The sequence below is a fragment of the Pinus tabuliformis genome, chromosome 3_1 (assembly GCF_031772625.1).
Source record: "Pinus tabuliformis cultivar Carrire ecotype Pingquan chromosome 3_1, CPIR1, whole genome shotgun sequence".
Taxonomy (NCBI): domain Eukaryota; kingdom Viridiplantae; phylum Streptophyta; class Pinopsida; order Pinales; family Pinaceae; genus Pinus; species Pinus tabuliformis.
In genome coordinates this window covers 232,064,070-232,089,042 of record NC_142301.1, presented here as the reverse complement: position 1 = coordinate 232,089,042, position 24,973 = coordinate 232,064,070, and the positions used below count along the sequence as shown (strand labels likewise).

The 24,973-nt window shown below is 38.3% G+C and overlaps 1 protein-coding gene across 1 annotated transcript; it reads right to left on the bottom strand.

Annotated features, from left to right (window-relative positions):
- Positions 1-988: 988 nt before the first annotated feature.
- Positions 989-24,702, bottom strand: LOC149186650 (uncharacterized). Its single transcript, XM_089411077.1, has 3 exons — positions 23,497-24,702; positions 23,144-23,407; positions 989-1,776 (listed from the first exon to the last, which is right to left on the bottom strand). Exons 1-2 carry the CDS (start codon positions 24,514-24,516, stop codon positions 23,255-23,257), a joined length of 1,173 nt encoding a protein of 390 aa, XP_089267203.1. The 5' UTR covers positions 24,517-24,702; the 3' UTR covers positions 989-1,776; positions 23,144-23,254.
- Positions 24,703-24,973: the final 271 nt, after the last annotated feature.

The window sequence follows — 24,973 nt, the reverse complement described above, 5'->3', positions numbered from 1 at the left end:
CAACAGTAGAGGGGAGGCCAATTAGGATACCATTTAACGCATACTGCAAAAATATGAGCATAGGAATATGACAGACTGCAGAAATGGCAGAAGGGAGTTAAAAAGGTAGAAAGACTAAAAATGAAGTTGGCTCTGATACCATGTCAAGCGAAGAGGTAACTCCTCGGATGAATTATGATTCTTAATTAAGATTGCTCATGGATATATACAAAGGGGGAAAGACTCTTGGGCTTCAACTTTGAGTGTCTCTTCATATTCCTATTCTCCATTATTTACTATTTACATTATTTACAAAGAAACACATGTCAAAAAGAACGTTAAACCAATGAAAAACTCGAGCATTTATAACTTTTTAGACCTAATGTTGTCAAGCTCCTTGAGGAGTTAATAAGATGACACGGTTCCCTTTTCCGTGAGTAGGAGTTAATAAGATGACACGGTTCCCTTTTCCGTGGGTTACCCCTAATAACCCTACGGCAACTTTTTACTTTTTACTTGTGTTTAAAATATTTATTTCTTCAACCAACTTAGACTTTAATGTAGTGGAAGTATAAAGTGCATAGCCTAGATGATATTTATGCATTTCATTAATAAGGTATTGGCATTGTAAATATATTTATACTTTAAAAACATACTTTATATTTATATATTTTCACTTCCTATATTTGTCCACTTTAAACTAATTCCAATTATAAAGATTATTTTTACGTACAATAACTTTTATAAAATTATAAAACAAAATTTTAATTAATTATTTTTTCTTCACTTCTTCAAGATCTTTTAACGAGAAAATATGAAAATTTCACGAAAGAACGAAACGTGAGTCGAGCCCACCTCTTTTCGTAGAATGTGGGTGATTCCTTCATTTATTTTCTTTTTCCAAAATTTCCTTAAAATTCCAGTGCAATGTAACATGTTGATAGTAGTCCAATATAACAACTTAATTATATATACTCCAGTGCAATGTAACATGTTGATGGTAGTCCAATATAACAACTTAATTATATATATACTCACAGGAAATATTCTTTCGATACATTGAAAAATCTATGGAAAAGAAAAAATCATAAAAGAGATGCGGGTCCAATCCAAACGCCATTTAAGTAATGAGCCGACCATGGCTGAATTTGAGAAGCCGTGTAGGCAAACTAAATACACTGTACATTACATTTGACTAGTTCCAAATCCTTTGACATTCAACACTGGGCTATTCCCAATTTCCCATTACTGCCTTCTGCGTGAGGGCAAACAATAAAGGAGTTGTCTATAATGCGACTTTTTGAGATTCCGGTGACGGAATCCGGCGGAAGAAATTGAGATGAAATCGTGATTTGTTGCAGTTAAAATGGTTTTTTAACTGCATATTCGGATTCAGCACCCTGAAAAACCCCTGGGACGCTTTCATTGTGCAGAGACTAGTTATCAAACTTCGATTTCAATAAATCACTGCCGGATTTTCACCGGAAAAAATCGCCGGAAAGGCTTTCAAAAAGTCGCGTTAAAGACTACGGCAACAATAAATAATTCCGTCCGTGACGGACAACGGTGGCATGTGACCGTCAGGGCCTGAAACGTCAGTTTCTTTCACTTCCGTCCATCAATTCCAATCGTGGAATGAACCAGACGTCACGACACATTATAAATGCACTTGCCCTCCAAACAGGATCGTAGGATTATGAATAACCCATTTACGATAATGGTACAACAACCAGAAGCCTCACGTGGAGCAATTCAATAATTTCCGTCCTCTCTCCATCCCGATTCCTGTCCCACCACGGCAATTCCTATTTCCACCCCCATAGCAAAGTTAATGCTATGGGGGTACCTGTGTCAGAGCCCGGCGACAGCAATCGACGGCATCGATCATACCCCTCCGACCTGCCCGCAAAAAGCCCTCCGACCTGCCCGCAACCCATACTTGACCCATGTTATAAATACCATCTACGCATAGGGATTTTCCGGCGACTACACCGCACCGGCTGCAGCATGGTTCACTGCTCAGACTTCCCGCTCTCTGATGTAGTTAATGACATGTACCCACATGTATTTAATGTCAAATTCTGTGTGGAGGAGTTCAAACTCCACAGTTGGGCGCGCAAATTTCATATCAAATTTCACAGATGGGCGCGCACATTTTTGAATTGAAAGTTCAAACCTTCCACGATTCATCCGGACTACTTATTCGCAGGGCATGTTGTGTTAAACGATAAGTTCTGCAAAGGCTCTCCACGACATTAGCAATTTGGAAGAAATCCGCGCCTCGGCAATCAAATCTGCTCTCATGACTACAAGTATGATTCTGGGAAGCTCAAGTTATCAACAAATTTGAAAGCCTGGGGTCAAATTCCAGAAGCCCAATTTCAGTTTTGATTCATTTTTTCTCATTTCTGCAGCAACCACAATGGACAATGCGAATGCTCATATAACAAATGACACGGGCTCTTCAACCACAGGATTTGACTTGGGAACAGGGGAGCTAAATCCCGTGAAGCTCTGGACCCCGGGCTGGTCTATGAAAGCGATTCAAAGGACCATTTTCTGTTCCTCTACTATTTTGGTTACAATCAAACCCAGATCGGCAGCATAAGTGGGAACAAATCCTTTGTCTATCCCCGGGATTCGAAACCGGAACTCATCAGCAACCTCAACTATCCATCATGGAAGGCAGATGGATCCTGCATTGTTAGTGACTGCAGCGCATGGAGGCCTCCTTACAAATGACCAGTGAAATCTGTGTGGGCGGAAAGTACACTGGCAATGGAAGAGGAGTACAGTGGCGGGAGAGGGATTTTTGCCAAACAGAGAATTATTAACAGTATCTAAGACTAAATGAATGAAGCTGGTTTGCCATTTCGATCGTCTGTAACCTAAATACATGTATAAAATTCAGACGCGTTGGCTGCTTGCAGTGGTTAATAAATCGGGAAGTCCATTGATTAGATGCATCCAGTGGAGTCCGGACAGGCCTGACAGAGAATTGTTGCACAATACGACTTGCTGGTAGAAACACATGACTGCTGCTGCACGAACCCAACTTGCCCATGTTCGACCTCTCAGTGTCTTTCTTCGTCGAATCTAGTAGTTGTTTGAATGCTTTTGGATACGAAGTGGGGATTTTTGAGTCTTAAATTTACTGGGAGGATAAATTAAATGAAGTGGATTAAGATGCAATGTTTTGGGTGGTAGTTTTTATTTTTAAATCTAGTTAAGTTCATAGGCATGGTCTTTTTAGAATGGGGTTTCAGAATTTTCATTGATAGGGGTGGTCTCTTTAAAATGAAGTTTCAGAATTTCCATTCTTTAAAAACTGAAAAATTATGAACTTATGGATTTAGTTTAATAATTTAAGAATATGTTTAGTGATATACATAATTTAAAGATGAAGTCAAGAATTTCCAAATTAATTTTTTGTTTTCCGCCTTTATTCTTAACTAGCCTCACAAATTCTCAACCTTATAAATCTTTTGATAGCTATCAACTTTCATCAGCCATTCTAGCGTGAATTTGAATGGTTGGAATGGTATAGTGAAAGTTTGCAGTTTCACAATTGAATTCATTTAAAACGGCTCCACGAGAATTAAGGAGATCCACCGGGTTTTCTAAACGCGGAAATGAGAGATTTTGACTTGTCGCCTTCCAATAGGTTTCTTCTATTCCATGGAGAATAATCTCGCACCGTTAACGTTTCGGCCCAAGAAAAACAATGTTTGAAAAATATACCCGGAGATCAATGAAGATGTATGGACGTGGGGAGCTCAAGATTCTGACTGTAGTGCTGTTTTCTTCCTTTGAGTTTATTGCATAAAGTATGTTGGAGATTTGAAACGGAGGAGATCTTTGTGAATTTGCCCAAAGCTCAAAGAAGTCGCCTAGACATGACCCATGAAGTTGCTCGACGATTCAATTATTTAGCACTGTTTACATAAAGCTGTTGGAAAGGTAGAAAACACAAAGTATGAATTCACACATCAAACATGATAATTATAATGAATCTGGTGAAGGGTATTTATCCTTTCCAACTAACTACTTGCCTAAATATCTTGACATGCAACCACACACTCAAAGTGGTCTGTCACTTAATTTGACTTGACTCAACACTCAACCACTCAATCACTTAGTTAATTGACTCTCTATGTTTAGCCAACTCCACATGCCGGAGTAATTACTATTTCTAACAAAAGCGAAGAGAAATTGTAGTTTAAGCCTTTATATAAAATATGAAAGCAATTGTCTATTAAGGTTTTAAATCAAATTACACGGATGGGGTGTTTTTAAGGTTTCCAACCACGTGAGCATGCATGATTGACATGTGTTATAAGGCAATGAAGAAGAAGGACGAAGAGAGCTGAGGTCACCACCTATCTAGCTATGACCTATGTGTGGTGATTTTACCCTCTTAGGGCTCAACCACAACAAACTTTGTCAAATTGCCATAACTGTAGGCAAGTGGCGGGAGAGGGACCTCTTGGTTTGCAATTTCTAGCTTTCGAGTTTGATCATGGATGCATTTTAGAGGAAGGTTCACATGAAGTGGGTGTGTAATGCGAGTGTTAAGTGAGTGTATATAACGAACACTTATCCCTCTTTGGCTTATGATCGTTGAGGCAGTTTTGGGTTTTCTTTATAAGCGCAAGAATTTAGCCCCATGGTTGCGAATCTTCACTAGGGTTTCCAGGATTGCAGTGGTTGACACAATATTTTGTTGGCGCTCTGCAAATTCGCTAAATGTCGCTCTATATAACTACCTCCTTGTTTCAGTGTTTGTTTTCAATTCATGGGTCACTGTGTATCTCTTTGGTTTGGTAGTTTGGCTTGTTATTGCAAGTGCCCATGTTTTTTGTTCTCTTTCTACACAACACAATGATAGGTCCTTGTTTTGAGCTGGTCCTTGTGTTGCCTTTTGCATCCTCCCAAATTTCTAACTTTGGATACATTTCATTTAGTTTAGTTGTCTAGTCATGGTATGTGGTCTCTAGTACTTGGGCACATTTTCAATTTGGTTCTGAACACATTACGGGCCTAGTCTTCCCAAGGCTAGTTGGTACAATCCTCATATGCCTCTCCCTACTACAAATACACTCCCAAAAGGAATTTTCCATTCATAAGAGTATAAGGGTGTTTACATTGTTCTTGGTTGATGATGTCCTTCTAATGTTTCGCCTACACTCTCATTCGAGTCCCTACATTACCGAACTATCACCCCTTTACTCTTGTCGTCTTTGGGTTCAATTTCTAGTCATATCAAATATGTCTTCTTACACCATTTATTTCACCCTCGTTTCATCAACCCAATTAAGTTTTTCTATACTTTTTGTTTTCATGGCTCCTCTGATGTGCTAAGCGAGTTGCCAAGGTGGTGCGAGAGGAGCATCCACCTCTCGTTGTCAGTATCTATTTGGGTGGCACTAAGTGGCTTACCACTTTGATTTTTGCCCCCGTAAGTGAGGAATGAGATCCTTCACTTAGAAGCCAAGGAATTCAGTTATCAAATATATTTTATGATACTGAAATTAGTCGCAACACCTTTAGGTGGAATCTAGATTCTAAAAATTTCACAAAAGGGGACTTCATTTTCTCCACTCTCTGGCTCTGCACTATCAACTAGAAACCTTGCTTCAAATGGTCGTGATTGATAAGCAAGTTGATCACTACTAGTTATTTGGAGGACAAGAGGAGATTAGGAGGATCCTCGAAGATATTAGGTACAATCTAGACTATATTGTCACGACATTAACATGGGTAGAACATTATGTTGTGTCTAATTCAGACTATGGATCACACTCACAACCTCACAACCTAGTTGTTATCAATGTACCAGCAGAAGCTCCACCACAAGGCAAATCCAATGCTCTTTCTCGACGAATTATAGTAGACTAATGGTCTTTTCTAGCACTTGGCTCCTCATTTTTGTATATGCTATGTCTACTTCTCCTATGGTTTTATGGCTTTCGATATGCCTCTGAATTTTATATGTGTGCACTATTTTGTGAGATTGCCCAACATGCACCCATGTATGTAACTACTAATGGGCTACGTTTTATTCTTGTTGTTCTTTTTGGATAAACCGACGATCATGGAATATGATTTCTTCAGTCTATTTGTTTATGCGATCCCACAAACTTTGCTTCATAATATAAATATATTTCTAAAGCTTACAAAAAAAAGGGTTTTAAATCAAATTTAAATATTTTGGGAGCATGTAGTTACATTTTTAAATTAAATTAAATTTATTATTTTTTAAATATATATTCGAAAAAATATAAAGTGATGTTTTACATTAGTGATGATTATGTTGAGTAATATCTATTTAATTCAAAATTTATTCCGTAAAATTTTAATTTTATACTTTGAAATGTTTTAAGAGGTTTTTTAAAGTTATAATATATAAAAAAGTTTATAATATAATAAATATTTTGAAATTGAAATTAGGGTGGGTGTGTGTAACTAGCCTAGATCCATCTCAATTCTGGATCTACAAGCGTAGAGAGGGATCAGACATGTTGATATGAAAACCTCTTTTAGAGTGAAAAGAGATTTGATCCCTCTGGGCTTGGATCTAGGTTGGTTTAATTTCCCCCTTTAAATAGACTACAATCCACATGAATACCATGGGTCAATACCATAAGCCATTTTTATTTTTATTTTATTTTTATAAGGTTATTTTTATTTCATTAGTTTTATTTTTTAAAACCGAGTTAAAATATTTACATTATTTTTTATTTAATTTTCCTTTTTATGTAATTTGACTTAGCCAAAATGTTAAATGTTACATTGCATTAGAACGTCACTACCATATTGGGTGCACTACATTAATATTTTTATTTAATTTTATTTTTGTAGATTTTTTATTATTTTTTTCACAAGTTAGTCAAAATGTAAAACATTACATTACAACATTGGAAAGTGCACAATAAGAAAATTGCTTGTACATACTTAATTTCCAAAAAAATTGTGTTCAATTTTCAATTCTTTTAATTGTATATATAGTATGTCTATTTTGAAATAGGGTTTCTATAATTTTAGTTTAATTATAAATAATTATTAAGTGGATGGTAGGGATTTAACCTCTAAGAATATTCTTTGTAGTATACACAAATAAAAGATCGAGATTTATCTCCAAAATAGTTATGCCATTTTTGGTAATTGATTAATTAAGAAAAAAAGTCATGAACAAGTGTCATATGAAGTGGATTAGTGCACCGATAGTGTGAAAGAGATGTTGTAATGTCATGTCATGTCATGTTCTTGTCTTGACTTATCTTTTTATGTAAACATTTTGCATTGGTCATATTAAAAAAATTAAATCAAATAAAAAAATAAATTAAATACTTAAAATAAAATTGAGGTAAAGTAGTCAATTACGTTTTGGGCTCTGGGTTTTTGGCAACCAATATCATAATTGATTTAATAGAAACTAATAATTAAAACATCTTCATTAGGAAATTAATAAACAACTTATCAATTTTCTTAGAATGATACTTACATTAGTGATAACGTTGGACAATGGATAATATATTGACTTTTTTTTTAATTTAATTCTCAATTCTCTTATATTATTTTTAAAGATATTTATAGTTCAAGAAGAATTCATTACTGACAAAATGTTTATTTAATTTTGTGTCTTCAGACATTTTCCTTTAACAAAAAGTAAAATTAGTGAAAAAAGTGGCGGAGTCTAACTTATAGATGAAATAACCTTTTCATCAAAATCCTGTGATGCAATCTGTAATGTCTATCTCAAATTATGAGCATTATAAGATTATTAGCATGCATACTAGGCATGCATATGATAGCTACATATGCATGCATCACATACATTGCACTAACATGCATACTAAGTGATTGTAAATATTTGATAAAATAATACTCCTTCATTTAGGAGTTAAATCCTTACTCATCACTGCACATATTTGTCCATTACATTATAATTGATAAATGGTACTTTGATCTCAATGTAATATCAATTATATAATTTTTATATACCTAAGGCAGTTATATATATGGGTGAACATATACAAAATGATGTTATATTAAAGAAACATTGATGATAGAGTGTTGTGATAAACCCACTCAATGATATAGTTTATATTATATCAAATTTAACAAAAAAACCCGAAATTCAATATATAACAAAGTGCGTTACTTGTTAACTTACCCAATATCATACAATATACTTTTTATACATGAATGAATTCTTATGCATATAAGAACAATTAATCAAGCAAGCCCTCAAACCACCGGAAAGGGCATCGTACTTGCATAATAACATATCTAAACACATCCCTATTAACTACAAGCTGGATCACTAAATGGAGGTGACATATATGATCAAATTCCAAAATAGTATTAGAAGGTGATGACCATCATGAATTAAAATAATATTTGCATAGAGGCAGTGGGGAAGTCGCTTAGCGGGGAACAAACCTCTCTGATATAAGGAAATCGATGGTGATGATATGGGGAGTCAATGTGGGGTTCAAGAGGGAGTTCTTTGGTTCTAGGAAAGGGAGACGGATAAAAACAGAGAATTGCAAAGGAGGATTAGTATGAATCGAGGGACAAGCTTGATGCTCGAGATTGAATTGAAAACATAAAAGAAATGGGAAAATGTTCTTGGAGATTTGGGCACAAGGGCTAGAACACTTCAATCCCGAAGTCCTCTAGATCTAGGAATTGACAAGGTTGATCCTAGATAGGTAGGGAGGAATTAGTCGGTTTGTAATGAAAGCATATGAGTTGAAGAAATGCCAACCATTGATTGACATCATAAGGGATAATCAAATATGTACTTGCATCTAATTTGATAGAATTTATAGGAAATTTGTTTGTTTAGTTAAATCTAATCAAGACTCTACATAATCTCAAGCAAGATTGTGGTTTTTTGTTGCTTGGAAGACATTTTTGAATACATAAATGGATTCAACACACTGGAAAACCCCTCCACATTTGAATTCTACAGATAAACTATTTAAACTCAAGTTTTTAAAATCCCTCTCAGATTTTGATTAAAATTAACCAGAAAAATGCTCTGAAAAATGGCCATTTCAGATATAAGTTAGACTATGCCAAAAAATATACTCAAAAAAGGTTTTTATATCTAGAAAATTTTAATTACACTTTAAATTCAATTACTGCACAAATAGATACAAGAATATGTTTAATATTTTAAATCAATAAAAATTATTTTAAAGAAACATTTACAAAATTATTTTAAATATAAAATAGAGAGAAATCTATGCACACATATCATAATAGCTTTAATAAAAACTAATAATATAAAAGTTCTCTTAGAATGATACTTACATTAGTCATAACATTGAATAGTAGGTAATATGCTCACCTTTTCTTTTTCAATGCATTTTGAGTTATTCTTTTAGAATATTGTTTAAGATATTATAATTCAAGGAGAAATCGCTACTGAGAAAGGGTTTACTTAATTTTGTGTTTTTAAACATTAATTTAATTTTGATGTTAATCGGTTCGTGCAATTTTATAATAAGTAAAATTAGTTAAAGAATATACTAAAAAAATTAAAATCTAGAAAAGATAAATTACCATTGTAAATTCAATTATTACATAATTACATATGAGAATATCCATCTCAACTCTAATTCTGCCAAGCTTCAAGAGGGATCAAATCTCTTTCCACTATATTAATTCTTTTTTCACTAAGAGGTGCTCTCCGTTCCATATGGAAGAGATGTTGTAATGTCTTGTCCTCTCCTATTAGGTAAACGGAAATAATAAATAATAAAATAGAGATAGAAATAAAAATAAATGTTACATGTCATTTTGTCACATTAGGCAAATGACCATTGATTTGGATCTTTCAGTACCCATCAATTTTTTCCAAAGCATCTCCTTGCAAGGCTAGAATCCAAACTATCCCAAAGAGAATGAAATTCCTGGATCCCAAGGCTAAAAACCTATTTTTGGCTTCATACGCTAATCCTAATTGGATCGTTATATTTTTTTCCATCCATCTCAATACATTTGGACTAGAAAAAGTGGAGGAATCAGCTCAAGGGACTGTTTTTACCGGTGGAACCCAGTTTTGCGAAACGGGGTCTGAAACCTTTCAGGAACATTTTAAGGCATCAAATGATGTTTTTTTGGAGGTAAAACTTTGCCGCATAAATGCAACACCTTTTCATGTTATTCTACACCCATAAAGCTTTCCAACTGTGCAAGAATAGCGTCAATCCAAGGCCATATGCAAAATTTATGCCACTCAAAATTTGACCTTCTCGTTTTCACAGCTATAGTTTGGGAGGATGTCGCATAAGCCCCCATTATTCATGGAAAAGGGGCTAGCCACGTGTTTTTGATGTAAAAGACTCTAGAAGAGTCTATTTTGTAACTCTATTTAAGAGTTGATGTAGTAGGCTATCGGGTGGTGTTATAAACGGGCCACTAGGAGGAAGAGGCATCACCTTCTTTCGAGAGAATTTTGTTCCATAGTTGAGAAAAGATAGCCAAGAGAGATAGGAGGTAGCACACACAGAGAGGATCTGTGCACTATAGCAGCCCATGGGCCACATACATTACTTCTTTGTATTTGTATCCATATTTACAGAGAGAGAGCGAAGCGACCTCACCTTCTAGCTGGGTTTTCTCCCGAAAGGATTTCCCAGAGAGAATATCTTATGTATTATGCTTGTGTGAGCTTATTTTGTAGTTATCTAGTTTTCTTCTTGGTTTACGTTTACATGCATGCACTAATTACAGTTAATTTTACAGATCTAGAAATTAAATAAAACTGTAATAGTGTAGAATCTCATACTTTTAATATAATATTATCATATATGTTGTGATGAACTATCCACAGTAGTTTACGGATCATTTGGTATCAGAGCAGGTTTATTTGTTTATTTTGTGGATGTTGTAGGGATCTATATTGATGAGGGCAAAAATCGTAGAACCCTAATCATGGGCGACAAATCTGTAAACGAACCTCATGATCCTACAGAGGTGAGGTTTTCGCATCTCGAAGAAAAACTCGTGGATATGAACTACAATGTCAACCTACTCATGGCTACCCTAAGAAATAAGCTGGGGATATTTGGAGAAGAAGGCGGTTCGAATGTAGAGGACAAATAAGAATGGGGATAATATGATCGTGAAGATGCAAATAACCATTCGAAGAAAGAACCCAGAAAAGATCCACCTAGTTTGAGTGTCGTGAACCAATCCTTCTTTAAAGTGGAAGAAAAAGTCGATATCAAGCCATACCATGATGAGATTGATTCTCTGAAGCTGAACCACTCATTGTAGCAACTAGAAGTTTATTTCAGTGTCCATTAGATCGAGGAAGGACAGAAGATCTCATTCGCATGACTAAAATTGGAGGGTCATGCACAGACTTGATGGGTGAGCCACACAAAAACCCTGACGTTGGAGGGAGAACCTCCAGTGACTAAGTGGGAGGATTTTAAAACCCTCATTAATTCACAATTTTATCCCATTGCATATGTGGAAGATGAGTGGATCTGGTGGCGTTACTTTAGGCAAAAGCCAAGCCAAAGCATGTAGGAGTACACCACAAAATTCAGAGAGATGGCTATAATGTTGGGTATCTCTCCAGAGAACCCAGATGTACTCCTCAAGTCTTTTGGGGGTCTGTACCTCCATCTGCATGAGAAATTGATGTTGTTAAAGCCCAAAATGGTGGACGAGGCTTGTGTACAGGCACAATACCTAGAGAACATAGGCCTGAAAAGAGTGCAATCAAGTGGATCGAAGAAAAAGGAGCAACAAGACGCTTCTAAGGATGGGAAGAAGAAGAAGAAAGGGGGAGAAGATAGAAAGACGACAGCCACAACACACCAGTACAAAGATCTTAGCAACCATTGCAACATTGATGGCCATACATAGGAGAAGTGCTGGAAGTTGCATCCACAGCTAAACTCGAAGAACCAGAAGAAAGAAAATAAGAAGAAGAATCTCATGGCCACTAATTTGAGAAACCAAGTTGAAAGTAGCTCGGACGTGGATGAGAAGATCATCTGTACATCAATGCAGAAGGAGGTGAATTTGATTAGCCTTCAGCAACAGGAAGAGAAAGAATGACCAAAATCTTCCATGCAAAGGTATAGGTCAATAAGACGAAGATTGATTCTCTTTTTTACTCAAGATCACAATGAAATCTCATTGCAGCATATCTGATCAAGAAGTTGGGGCTGGAAGTTTGTGGTCATCCAAATCCATATCCACTCAAATGGGTACATAAGAATGTAGAGCTGAAGGTAATAAAAATGTAAAATTAGATTTGTTATTAGTGTTGATTTTATTGATGAAGTAGATCTGGATGTGGTTCCCCTTGATGTATGTGGAGTCGTGTTTGGGATTCCATACATGTACATGTGTGATGCAATATTTATGAGGAGAGCTAACCAGTAATGGCTCATCAAGGATGGAAAATAATTCATCATCAATGCGCATAAACGCAAGTCGAAAATTTCACTGGTAAATGCCAACCAAGCCAAGAAATTGATCAGTTCTAGAAAGAAGTATGTTTTATTGTTTTTAAGAGAAAATCAGTCTATAGAGGAGTCAATAGAGGCAAGGCATCCCTAGAGGGTTGTACTAAGAAAAAAACAATAATTTGAGTAGTTTTTACAGGAATACAAGGACGACTTCCGAGAGCCTAAAGGGCTACCCCCTAGGAGAGAATTAAGGCATGAGATCCATCTATTGCAAGACTCCCCATTGCCAAATACTGGGTTGTATACGAAATCAGTTATAGAAGCAAGTGAGGTGAAGAAACATCTGCAGCAACTGCTGGAGCAGGGTTTCATTTGACCAAGTACATCACCATGTGGGTCACCCATCATCATTATGCCAAAGAAGGATGGGACTTGGCGGATGTGTATAGATTACAGGACATTAAATAAAATCACACTCAAGAACAGATACCTCTTTCCCAGGATAGATGATCTACTAGATCAGTTGTAGCAAGAAAAATGTTTCACCAAGCTGGACTCAAAGCCTAGATATCTCCAGGTTCGAGTCAAAGAAGAAGATACATGGAAGACCGCCTTCAAAACCAGGCAAGGTTTGTATGAGTGGTTAGTTATGCCATTTGGCCTATGTAATGCACTAGCTACATTTATGAGATTAATGAATGTTGTACAGAACCCTGTTATAGATTCATTTGGTATTGTATATTTGGATGATGTACTGGTATATAGTGCTACTTGGGAGGAGCATATTTCACATTTGTCGTAGATGTTCAAAACATTGAAGAAGCACCAACTTCTAGCAATTCTCAAGAAGTGTGAGTTTGCGCAGCAGTCCTTGGTGTATTTAGGATATGTGATTGGTGGAGGAGGATTGAAGATAGATCCTTCCAAGATGGAGGCCATCATGAAATGACCAATGCCTACTAATGTTACTCAGGTTAGGAATTTCATTGGAGCAACACAATACCTGAGGAAATTCATAGCCTCGTTTTTAGTAGTAGCAACACCGCTCCATGCCATAACAACAAGTGTCAAGAGTTTCTAGTGGGGAAAAGGGTAGAAGAAGGCTTTTGACGATTTAAAGAAGAAGATCAGTGAAGCACTAGTTATAGCATTACCAAACTTGCAACATCCCTTTGAAGTGGAGACAGATGCAAGTGGGTATGTTTTGGGAGTTCTCTTGATGCAAGGAGGAAGGCCTGTTTTCTACCATTCTAGAGTATTTCATGGGGCAGTTCTTAACTATCCTATCTACAATAAGGAGCTCTATTCCATGGTGCAATATGTTAATTAGTGGAAGCACTATTTGATGGGAAAGGAGACAATAATCCACATGGATCACCAGCCATTACAATACCTTCAGACCCAGAATAAATTACAACAGACTATGCATTACAAGTGGATGTGGTTCTTACAACAGTTTCATTTGGTGATCAAGTATAAGAAGGGAAACACAAACAAGTTGGCTGATATGCTTCCAAGGCCACCCACATCAAATATTACAAGATTTGGGGACTCTTATGCACATGGAGCTTTTCACCCATGATGCATATAGAGAGGCATATTGAGAAGATGAGGATTTCAAGGAGGTGTATCAGCATTTGCAGAGTCAGATTCATGTGCACAATGGTGACATCACCATTGACTACCATCTCTAGGATGGGTTACTCTATAGGTTGGCTATGCTATGTGTTCCTAAAGGTGAGTGTTTACCGCTGATTAGAGAGCCTCGTACCTCCAAGGTTCTAGGGAAATTTGGTGTAGGGAAGATCGTGGCTAACTTGTAGAGGTATGTGTATTGGCCCAAGAAGCAAGAACAAGTAGCTAGGTTCATAAGAGGTTGCATGCTTTGTTTTACCAGCAAGCCTAGCAACAAGAAACAGGGTTTGAATCATCCCTTACCTGTACCTACTCGTCCTTGGGAAATCATTTCCATGGAATTTGTGGGAGGTTTACTGACAACCAGGAAGGGACATTACTACCTGTTTGTGGTAGTTTATAGGTTTAGCAAGATGTGTGTTGTGATGCCAAGTAAAAATACCATGAATGAACAAGAAGCAACAAACTTGTTCTTTGGAAAAGTCTAGGTACACTTTGGGATACCAAGGAGCATCATTTTAGACAGGGATACATGATTTATCAGTGCATTCTAGAGTACATTGTGGAAGAAGATCGACACGAATTTGAAGAGATCTACAATATTCCATCCACACACAAATGGGTAGAAAAAAGTGGTTAACATGAATTTGGTGCAGCTTTTGAGGAGTTACAATGAGAAGCATTCGAAGGCTTAGGATGAAAATATGGTATATATACATCATTATTATAACAAAGTGGCTGACACTTCTACAAGAAAGTCCCCATTTGAAATTTGTTTTGGATATTTTCCACCTTCACCTTCGGATATTACATATGGGTAATGAGGAGGATTGAAGGAAGACATTATAAGAGATGCTTTGAGGGTTGAAAATTTTATAGAGAAGATCACGCAGATCCATCTACAGGTATAGGAAACACTGCAAAATTCATAGGTGAAGTATAAGGCCAGGTTGATCAGCACATAATAGAGAAATCATTCAAGGTGGGAGACAAAGTACGGCTACAGTTGAACAAGTAGAGGCTGTAGGGGACTGGTAAGAAAATTAAGGCTCTAAGGTATGGTCCCTTTAAGACACTGGAAAAGGTTGGTGATAATTCCTAGCGACTCAGTTTAGCACCATATATGCGCATCTACTCAATTGTAAATGTGGAGAATTTGAAACTCTATGAGCCTTCCATGCTAGATTAGGAAGAGGAACAGGTCCTACCTTTTGTGGAGGATTTGGGAACAGACGCTCAGGCAGAGTTGATAGAAGATACAATTTTGTAGAAGAGGTCCAAAACTACAAGACAAGGGCAACAAGGCCTTTGGTAGATTGGGTTGAAGGGACAACTTTCAGGCAAAGCTAAAGGGTACACCAGAGAGAAGGCGGAGGAAAAATTTATTCAACTCATTCAGTAAAAGCGTTTGGAGACAAAAATCCTCTCAAAATGGGGAGGTGTGATCCAAATTGGATCATTATATTTTTGGTCATCCCTATCGATGCATTTTGAGTAGAACTACAGAATATTTGGTTTAGATATCCATCTCGAAAACAAATTGTCTTTCAATATTTTTACCTTTCTATTCATGCTGGCAAGACAATAACACCTGTTGGTCATAACGGATTTGGAAAAAGCACAATTATTTCCATATTTAAACGCTTCTATGATCCCTATGCAGGTCATTTTCAACCCTCTCCTATCAATGAAAACATCACTCAATAGCCACTCTCTTTTCCAAAATAGACAAATACTAGACATCATTCAATAGATAGAAGTGAAATATGAGAAAAATTCCAATAGTTTCCGTATATGCACACATCTTCCGTATATGCCAAGTTTCCGTATATGCCCACATCTTCCGTATATGCCCAGTTTCCGTATATGCCCACATCTTCCGTATATGCGCACATCTTCCGTATATGCCCAGTTTCCGTATATGCCTACATCTTCCGTATATGCCCAGTTTCCGTATATGCCCACATCTTCCGTATATGCCCAGTTTCCGTATATGCCCACATCTTCCGTATATGCGCACATCTTCCGTATATGCCCAGTTTCCGTATATGCCTACATCTTCCGTATATGCCCAGTTTCCGTATATGCCCACATCTTCTGTATATGCCCAGTTTCCGTATATGCCCACATCTTCCGCATATGCGCACATCTTCCGTATATGCCCAGTTTCCGTATATGCCTACATCTTCCGTATATGCGCACATCTTCCCTATATGCCCAGTTTCCGTATATGCACACATCTTCCGTATATGCCCAGTTTCCGTATATGCCTACATCTTCCGTATATGCCCACATCTTCCATATATGCCCAGTTTCCGTATATGCCTACATCTTCCGTATATGCCCAGTTTCCGTATATGCCCACATCTTCCGTATATGCCCAGTTTCCGTATATGCCCACATCTTTCGTATATGCGCACATCTTTCGTATATGCCCAGTTTCCGTATATGCCCACATCTTCCGTATATGCGCACATCTTCCGTATATGCCCAGTTTCCGTATATGCCTACATCTTCCGTATATGCGCACATCTTCCCTATATGCCCAGTTTCCGTATATGCACACATCTTCCGTATATGCCCAGTTTCCGTATATGCCTACATCTTCCGTATATGCCCACATCTTCCATATATGCCCAGTTTCCGTATATGCCTACATCTTCCGTATATGCCCACATCTTCCGTATATGCCCAGTTTCCGTATATGCCCACATCTTTCGTATATGCGCACATCTTTCGTATATGCCCAGTTTCCGTATATGCCCACATCTTCCGTATATGCCCAGTTTCCGTATATGCCCACATCTTCCGTATATGCGCACATCTTCCGTATATGCCCAGTTTCCGTATATGCCTACATCTTCCGTATATGCGCACATCTTCCCTATATGCCCAGTTTCCGTATATGCACAGATCTTCCGTATATGCCCAGTTTCCGTATATGCCTACATCTTCCGTATATGCCCACATCTTCCGTATATGCCCAGTTTCCGTATATGCCTACATCTTCCGTATATGCCCACATCTTCCGTATATGCCCAGTTTCCGTATATGCCCACATCTTCCGTATATGCGCACATCTTCCGTATATGCCCAGTTTCCGTATATGCCCACATCTTCCGTATATGCCCAGTTTCCGTATATGCCCACATCTTCCGTATATGCGCACATCTTTCGTATATGCCCAGTTTCCGTATATGCCTACATCTTCCGTATATGCCCAGTTTCCGTATATGCCCACATCTTCCGTATATGCCCAGTTTCCGTATATGCCCACATCTTCCGCATATGCGCACATCTTCCGTATATGCCCAGTTTCCGTATATGCCTACATCTTCCGTATATGCGCACATCTTCCCTATATGCCCAGTTTCCGTATATGCACACATCTTTTGTATATGCCCAGTTTTCGTATATGCCTACATCTTCCGTATATGCCCACATCTTCCGTATATGCCCAGTTTCCGTATATGCCTACATCTTCCGTATATGCCCAGTTTCCGTATATGCCCACATCTTCCGTATATGCCCAGTTTCCGTATATGCCCACATCTTCCGTATATGCCTACATCTTCCGTATATGCCCAGTTTCCGTATATGCCCACATCTTCCGTATATGCCCAGTTTCCGTATATGCCCACATCTTCCGTATATGCGCACATCTTCTGTATATGCCCAGTTTGGGCATATGCGCATATCTTCCGTATATGCCCAGTTTCCGTATATGCCTAGTTTCCGTATATGCCCACATTTTCCGTATATACGCACATCTTCCGTATATGCCCAGTTTCCGTATATGCCTACATCTTCTGTATATTTACACATCTTCCCTATATGCCCAGTTTCCGTATATGCACACATCTTCCGTATATGCCCAGTTTCCGTATATGCCTACATCTTCCGTATATGCCCACATTCCGTATATGCCCACATATCCTACCATGTGAAGATACAAAATCTTGGCCCTTGTTGATCATAGACTTATTGGGCAACTCACTAGGATTTGGCTCTTTCACAAAATTATGAAAACTTGTTTGAAGAATACCTATAAGCCTCATATCAAAAGACACAATGTTGTTGATCTCGTTTCCCGTCAACGATAAAAGTCAACATCCTAGGGACTTTTATATATTCTATGGTGTTTTTATAGAGGTGATACTCCTCTTTCACACACTCACATTTTCTGATTAACTCAAAAATGTGGAATTAAACATTCAACATATTCACCTTTGAGTGGACCATGTGATTTTAAAGAAAATAAATAAAAACAAAAAGAAGTAAATACTATCTAATTAAGTCATTCCATGGCACATATCCATTCACATATCATGAGGGAGACACATTTGAAACAAATACATAGACAAAAAATAAAGAAATGGTCCAAATATTTTAAAGAGCTCTAAAATGATTTCATTCAATATCATAAACAATCATAGGAGAACATTCATGAGATTTCAATGCTTAATTAAAAGTATACGAAACCACAAATTCCATGCACTCTTGGAAATAGCTCTCTATAAGAGTCAAAAAGACATTACAAACTTTAAGTTCAAATAGAGCAGGTGTGTAAAGTACTCTACAAAATTCCTAATACTTAAATGTAAATTGAATGCATTCATCCTTAAGGGACTAGAATGGAACTCGAATGGGACTCTTGAGGAACAATAAATGGTATATATTAAGCTAGAAGAAAGCAAAAGGAATGCAGACAGAATTACAAATGTATAACAAACTTTACAAAGTTGGATGATTTAAGACTAGGGAGAAATAAATGGGAATTGCTTCAAATAAAATATAGAACACTCACAAAATTGCAGAAGGATGACCGACTTAATGAATTATCTATCCCTTATAGCATCAAATGTTGGAGTATACATTAGTCTTTGCATATTTGTTAATCTAACCAATGGGGAAGTTATTCAGGATTAACAATTTCATTTAAATATTTTCTAAGCCATTCTTTAATATAATCCATAGGAAGGACGATTATGTCGTGTCTTACATCTAATGCAAAAGTATGCTCATATGTTTCTTTTGTATTTGAACATAATTGATTGATGACTGATAGTTGGTCTTCATTCTCATTATTATATGTAACTAACCATTTTTTTATTTCTTCCTTCAAAGAATTTGTTAAGTTGTCGAACTCATTACCCCATAATGTCTTAATAACTTCCAATTCTTGTAGCACATCTTTTGGAACTAACATGGAGTCTGTAATCATTCTTGACCCTTGAATATCTTCAACAACTTTAATACATTTAAAGAAACTATTGCTTCGTTAGTCATTAATCTTTGTACACTCAAAAATAGCATCATTTAACATTTTGATTCTAGCATATAATCTTGCCTTTATCTATTTTATTTGCTCCCCATTTGAAATCCCTTGTTGGGTTTTTTATGCCTACTCAATATGAAGATGCACTAGGGACTAAAACTAATTGAACCAAAGTATGATTTCTTATTAACAAAAAATTAATGCTATGAAAATTACCTACATGTTTTTTTTTGGCATTAAGGTTCAAAAATTGATTTAATGGAGGTATGATTCTTTATTATCAAAAATAAACCTTACACAAGTGTTACACGGAAGCATAGTCCTTGCCATTGAAAATAGGGATTATGTTGCTAGAAAATTTGCACATAGAAGGTGATAACATGATACATATAAAGTATACTATGAGATATTTAAACTAAAGTAAAGGGCATCATCAACCAAGAACAATGTAAACACCCTTATACTCTTATGAATGGAAAATTCCTTTTGGGAGTGTATTTGTAGTAGGGAGAGGCATATGAGGATTGTACCAACTAGCCTTGGGAAGACTAGGCCCGTAATGTGTTCAGAACCAAATTGAAAATGTGCCCAAGTACTAGAGACCACATACCATGACTAGACAACTAAACTAAATGAAATGTATCCAAAGTTAGAAATTTGGGAGGATGCAAAAGGCAACACAAGGACCAGCTCAAAACAAGGACCCATCATTGTGTTGTGTAGAAAGAGAACAAAAAACATGGGCACTTGCAATAACAAGCCAAACTACCAAACCAAAGAGATACACAGTGACCCATGAATTGAAAACAAACACTGAAACAAGGAGGTAGTTATATAGAGCGACATTTAGCGAATTTGCAGAGCGCCAACAAAATATTGTGTCAACCACTGCAATCCTGGAAACCCTAGTGAAGATTCGCAACCATGGGGCTAAATTCCTGCGCTTATAAAGAAAACCCAAAACTGCCTCAACGATCATAAGCCAAAGAGGGATAAGTGTTCGTTATATACACTCACTTAACACTCGCATTACACACCCACTTCATGTGAACCTTCCTCTAAAATGCATCCATGATCAAACTCGAAAGCTAGAAATTGCAAACCAAGAGGTCCCTCTCCCGCCACTTGCCTACAGTTATGGCAATTTGACAAAGTTTGTTGTGGTTGAGCCCTAAGAGGGTAAAATCACCACACATAGGTCATAGCTAGATAGGTGGTGACCTCAGCTCTCTTCGTCCTTCTTCTTCATTGCCTTATAACACATGTCAATCATGCATGCTCACGTGGTTGGAAACCTTAAAAACACCCCATCCGTGTAATTTGATTTAAAACCTTAATAGACAATTGCTTTCATATTTTATATAAAGGCTTAAACTACAATTTCTCTTCGCTTTTGTTAGAAATAGTAATTACTCCGGCATGTGGAGTTGGCTAAACATAGAGAGTCAATTAACTAAGTGATTGAGTGGTTGAGTGTTGAGTCAAGTCAAATTAAGTGACAGACCACTTTGAGTGTGTGGTTGCATGTCAAGATATTTAAGCAAGTAGTTAGTTGGAAAGGATAAATACCCTTCACCAGATTCATTATAATTATCATGTTTGATGTGTGAATTCATACTTTGTGTTTTCTACCTTTCCAACAGCTTTATGTAAACAGTGCTAAATAATTGAATCGTCGAGCAACTTCATGGGTCATGTCTAGGCGACTTCTTTGAGCTTTGGGCAAATTCACAAAGATCTCCTCCGTTTCAAATCTCCAACATACTTTATGCAATAAACTCAAAGGAAGAAAACAGCACTACAGTCAGAATCTTGAGCTCCCCACGTCCATACATCTTCATTGATCTCCGGGTATATTTTTCAAACATTGTTTTTCTTGGGCCGAAACGTTAACGGTGCGAGATTATTCTCCATGGAATAGAAGAAACCTATTGGAAGGCGACAAGTCAAAATCTCTCATTTCCGCGTTTAGAAAACCCGGTGGATCTCCTTAATTCTCGTGGAGCCGTTTTAAATGAATTCAATTGTGAAACTGCAAACTTTCACTATACCATTCCAACCATTCAAATTCACGCTAGAATGGCTGATGAAAGTTGATAGCTATCAAAAGATTTATAAGGTTGAGAATTTGTGAGGCTAGTTAAGAATAAAGGCGGAAAACAAAAAATTAATTTGGAAATTCTTGACTTCATCTTTAAATTATGTATATCACTAAACATATTCTTAAATTATTAAACTAAATCCATAAGTTCATAATTTTTCAGTTTTTAAAGAATGGAAATTCTGAAACTTCATTTTAAAGAGACCACCCCTATCAATGAAAATTCTGAAACCCCATTCTAAAAAGACCATGCCTATGAACTTAACTAGATTTAAAAATAAAAACTACCACCCAAAACATTGCATCTTAATCCACTTCATTTAATTTATCCTCCCAGTAAATTTAAGACTCAAAAATCCCCACTTCGTATCCAAAAGCATTCAAACAACTACTAGATTCGACGAAGAAAGACACTGAGAGGTCGAACATGGGCAAGTTGGGTTCGTGCAGCAGCAGTCATGTGTTTCTACCAGCAAGTCGTATTGTGCAACAATTCTCTGTCAGGCCTGTCCGGACTCCACTGGATGCATCTAATCAATGGACTTCCCGATTTATTAACCACTGCAAGCAGCCAACGCGTCTGAATTTTATACATGTATTTAGGTTACAGACGATCGAAATGGCAAACCAGCTTCATTCATTTAGTCTTAGATACTGTTAATAATTCTCTGTTTGGCAAAAATCCCTCTCCCGCCACTGTACTCCTCTTCCATTGCCAGTGTACTTTCCGCCCACACAGATTTCACTGGTCATTTGTAAGGAGGCCTCCATGCGCTGCAGTCACTAACAATGCAGGATCCATCTGCCTTCCATGATGGATAGTTGAGGTTGCTGATGAGTTCCGGTTTCGAATCCCGGGGATAGACAAAGGATTTGTTCCCACTTATGCTGCCGATCTGGGTTTGATTGTAACCAAAATAGTAGAGGAACAGAAAATGGTCCTTTGAATCGCTTTCATAGACCAGCCCGGGGTCCAGAGCTTCACGGGATTTAGCTCCCCTGTTCCCAAGTCAAATCCTGTGGTTGAAGAGCCCGTGTCATTTGTTATATGAGCATTCGCATTGTCCATTGTGGTTGCTGCAGAAATGAGAAAAAATGAATCAAAACTGAAATTGGGCTTCTGGAATTTGACCCCAGGCTTTCAAATTTGTTGATAACTTGAGCTTCCCAGAATCATACTTGTAGTCATGAGAGCAGATTTGATTGCCGAGGCGCGGATTTCTTCCAAATTGCTAATGTCGTGGAGAGCCTTTGCAGAACTTATCGTTTAACACAACATGCCCTGCGAATAAGTAGTCCGGATGAATCGTGGAAGGTTTGAACTTTCAATTCAAAAATGTGCGCGCCCATCTGTGAAATTTGATATGAAATTTGCGCGCCCAACTGTGGAGTTTGAACTCCTCCACACAGAATTTGACATTAAATACATGTGGGTACATGTCATTAACTACATCAGAGAGCGGGAAGTCTGAGCAGTGAACCATGCTGCAGCCGGTGCGGTGTAGTCGCCGGAAAATCCCTATGCGTAGATGGTATTTATAACATGGGTCAAGTATGGGTTGCGGGCAGGTCGGAGGGCTTTTTGCGGGCAGGTCGGAGGGGTATGATCGATGCCGTCGATTGCTGTCGCCGGGCTCTGACACAGGTACCCCCATAGCATTAACTTTGCTATGGGGGTGGAAATAGGAATTGCCGTCCCACCACAGGGTTTCCTTGTCCATTGTGGCTACTGGAGCAAATTTCCGATTGCGCTCGGCCCCTTTCAGCAATCTGATTTTTAGAACCCTTGCAGCCACCTGATAAAAATAGAATCATCTAATCCAAGGGTTCGACAGCTGTCTTGAAGAGCAGAATGGAAACTTTATCCATGGAGAAATACAGGAATCCGCCAACGGAATGCGTGACGAAGGACCCAAAATTCGTCCCCACGATGCAATGCCAGGCAGGGCCGTAGGCTTTGTCAAATTCCTGCACGGCCCAGGGAATCATCAGGTAAAAAAAACAAGAAAATGGGAAGAAACAAAGATTTAATTGATCAATTAATGAAATGAACCGACCTTTTTAATGGTGAAAGCCAGTTGCTTAGAGCTGAAGCCGTCTCTCTGGCTGTCGTATGCCATCCTTGCACAGCGAAAAGCATGAACCTGCATCTCGGACGGCATGTCTGCTGCCTTCACTTTCGCATTCACACTTTCCGCGACGGACTCCGCAATTCGAGTTTCAACATGCACAGACCGCAGTTCGATCTCTTCAGCCAAGGGAAGCCGCTTACGACCCTCGTGGCTTCCATTTAATCCTCCCGATCTTGCTCTCGAAGGCGCCGAGTATTCCTCTTCGGACTTCCCGATCCGCTCAATAATTTGCAGCGTTTCAGGGCCATTAGATACATCCCTCACGGCCAGGTCAGGCTTCCCGATCCGCTCAATACAGGGCACAGCTTCAGGGCCATTAGATACATCCCTCACGGCCAGGTCCACACCTTTTATGAGAACCAGATTGGCTGACCTCCTGCGATTCGAACTCGGGTTCTGCGCCGGATACTTTCTGTGGTCTTTCTTGACATTACTCGGTGGATCCGCTAAAATCTCACCGTCCACAGGCTTTAGGTGGATCTTGGTGCCATCCTCTATCTTGACGCGTCCCCTTGTTTGCGCGTCTACAGAGTTTCCATTTCTGAGAGCTCTATCAAGAACAGCTTTGGACCCCAACCTAGATAAAGCTCCCTGAGCGGCCATCGAGTTCATTCTGCCCCCATCCATAGACATAGACATAGACATTCCTTTTCCGTGAGCAGTCCTGTCGATTAAGTCAAGCTTGCTGAAAGCGATTCGGTCCGCTAGCTGAGATTTTAAAGCGGAAGATCCACTTATTGGGGCTGCTGGCTTATTGCTCAGGCCACGAGACGCCACTGAAGAGCTGGAGGAAGAGCCTCCGTCCATTGAAGAGTTGAGCCTGTGTCCGGAAATATCGTAAGCCGGGGCTCTAGTCCCTTGCAACTTACTATTATTACTTCGGCTCCCCCCATCCATTGAAGCCATGAGGCTACGCAGATCCCTCCTGCGACGAGCTTTTTCCATGCCTGTCAAAAGTAATTTTATAGATCAGACTCTGGCAGTATTTAGCAGGAACTACGGAGCCAGAGACGGGCTCGTTGGTCCAACTCCAAGGGCTTCTACCGGTCACCTGCGACCGACACGAGGCGGCGCCGCGTGGATTTGTAGAGGCGAGGGCAAATAATTGAGAAATTAGGAGACGAAGGCGTCAAGCGTGAGTGTATTTATGTAGACATGGGCGGAGGTGGGATTTACTTTATGGCGTAGAATGCGGTGTTGTTGAGATATTGTGTGCGTTTAAAGGGAAAGAAACAAAAATCTCCGGAAACATCCCATCTTTGACGCGTTATTCAAAGCTCTTTTGGATACCCGCTAAATGAAGTTTAAGTTTCCCAGGGAGACATGTGGACCTCGCTTTGTATTTGTTGCAGTGGGGAAGAATAATTCAAGAAACATGTCACCGCATTTATGTGGGAACTGC

Excerpts from the sequence above, each read along its gene's own strand:
- LOC149186650 (XM_089411077.1), bottom strand. The coding sequence starts at position 24,516 with ATGGAAAAAGCTCGTCGCAGGAGGGATCTGCGTAGCCTCATGGCTTCA. Across the intron at positions 23,408-23,496 it reads TGGCTTTCACCATTAAAAAG|GAATTTGACAAAGCCTACGG; the intron begins GTCGGTTCATTT and ends TGGGCCGTGCAG.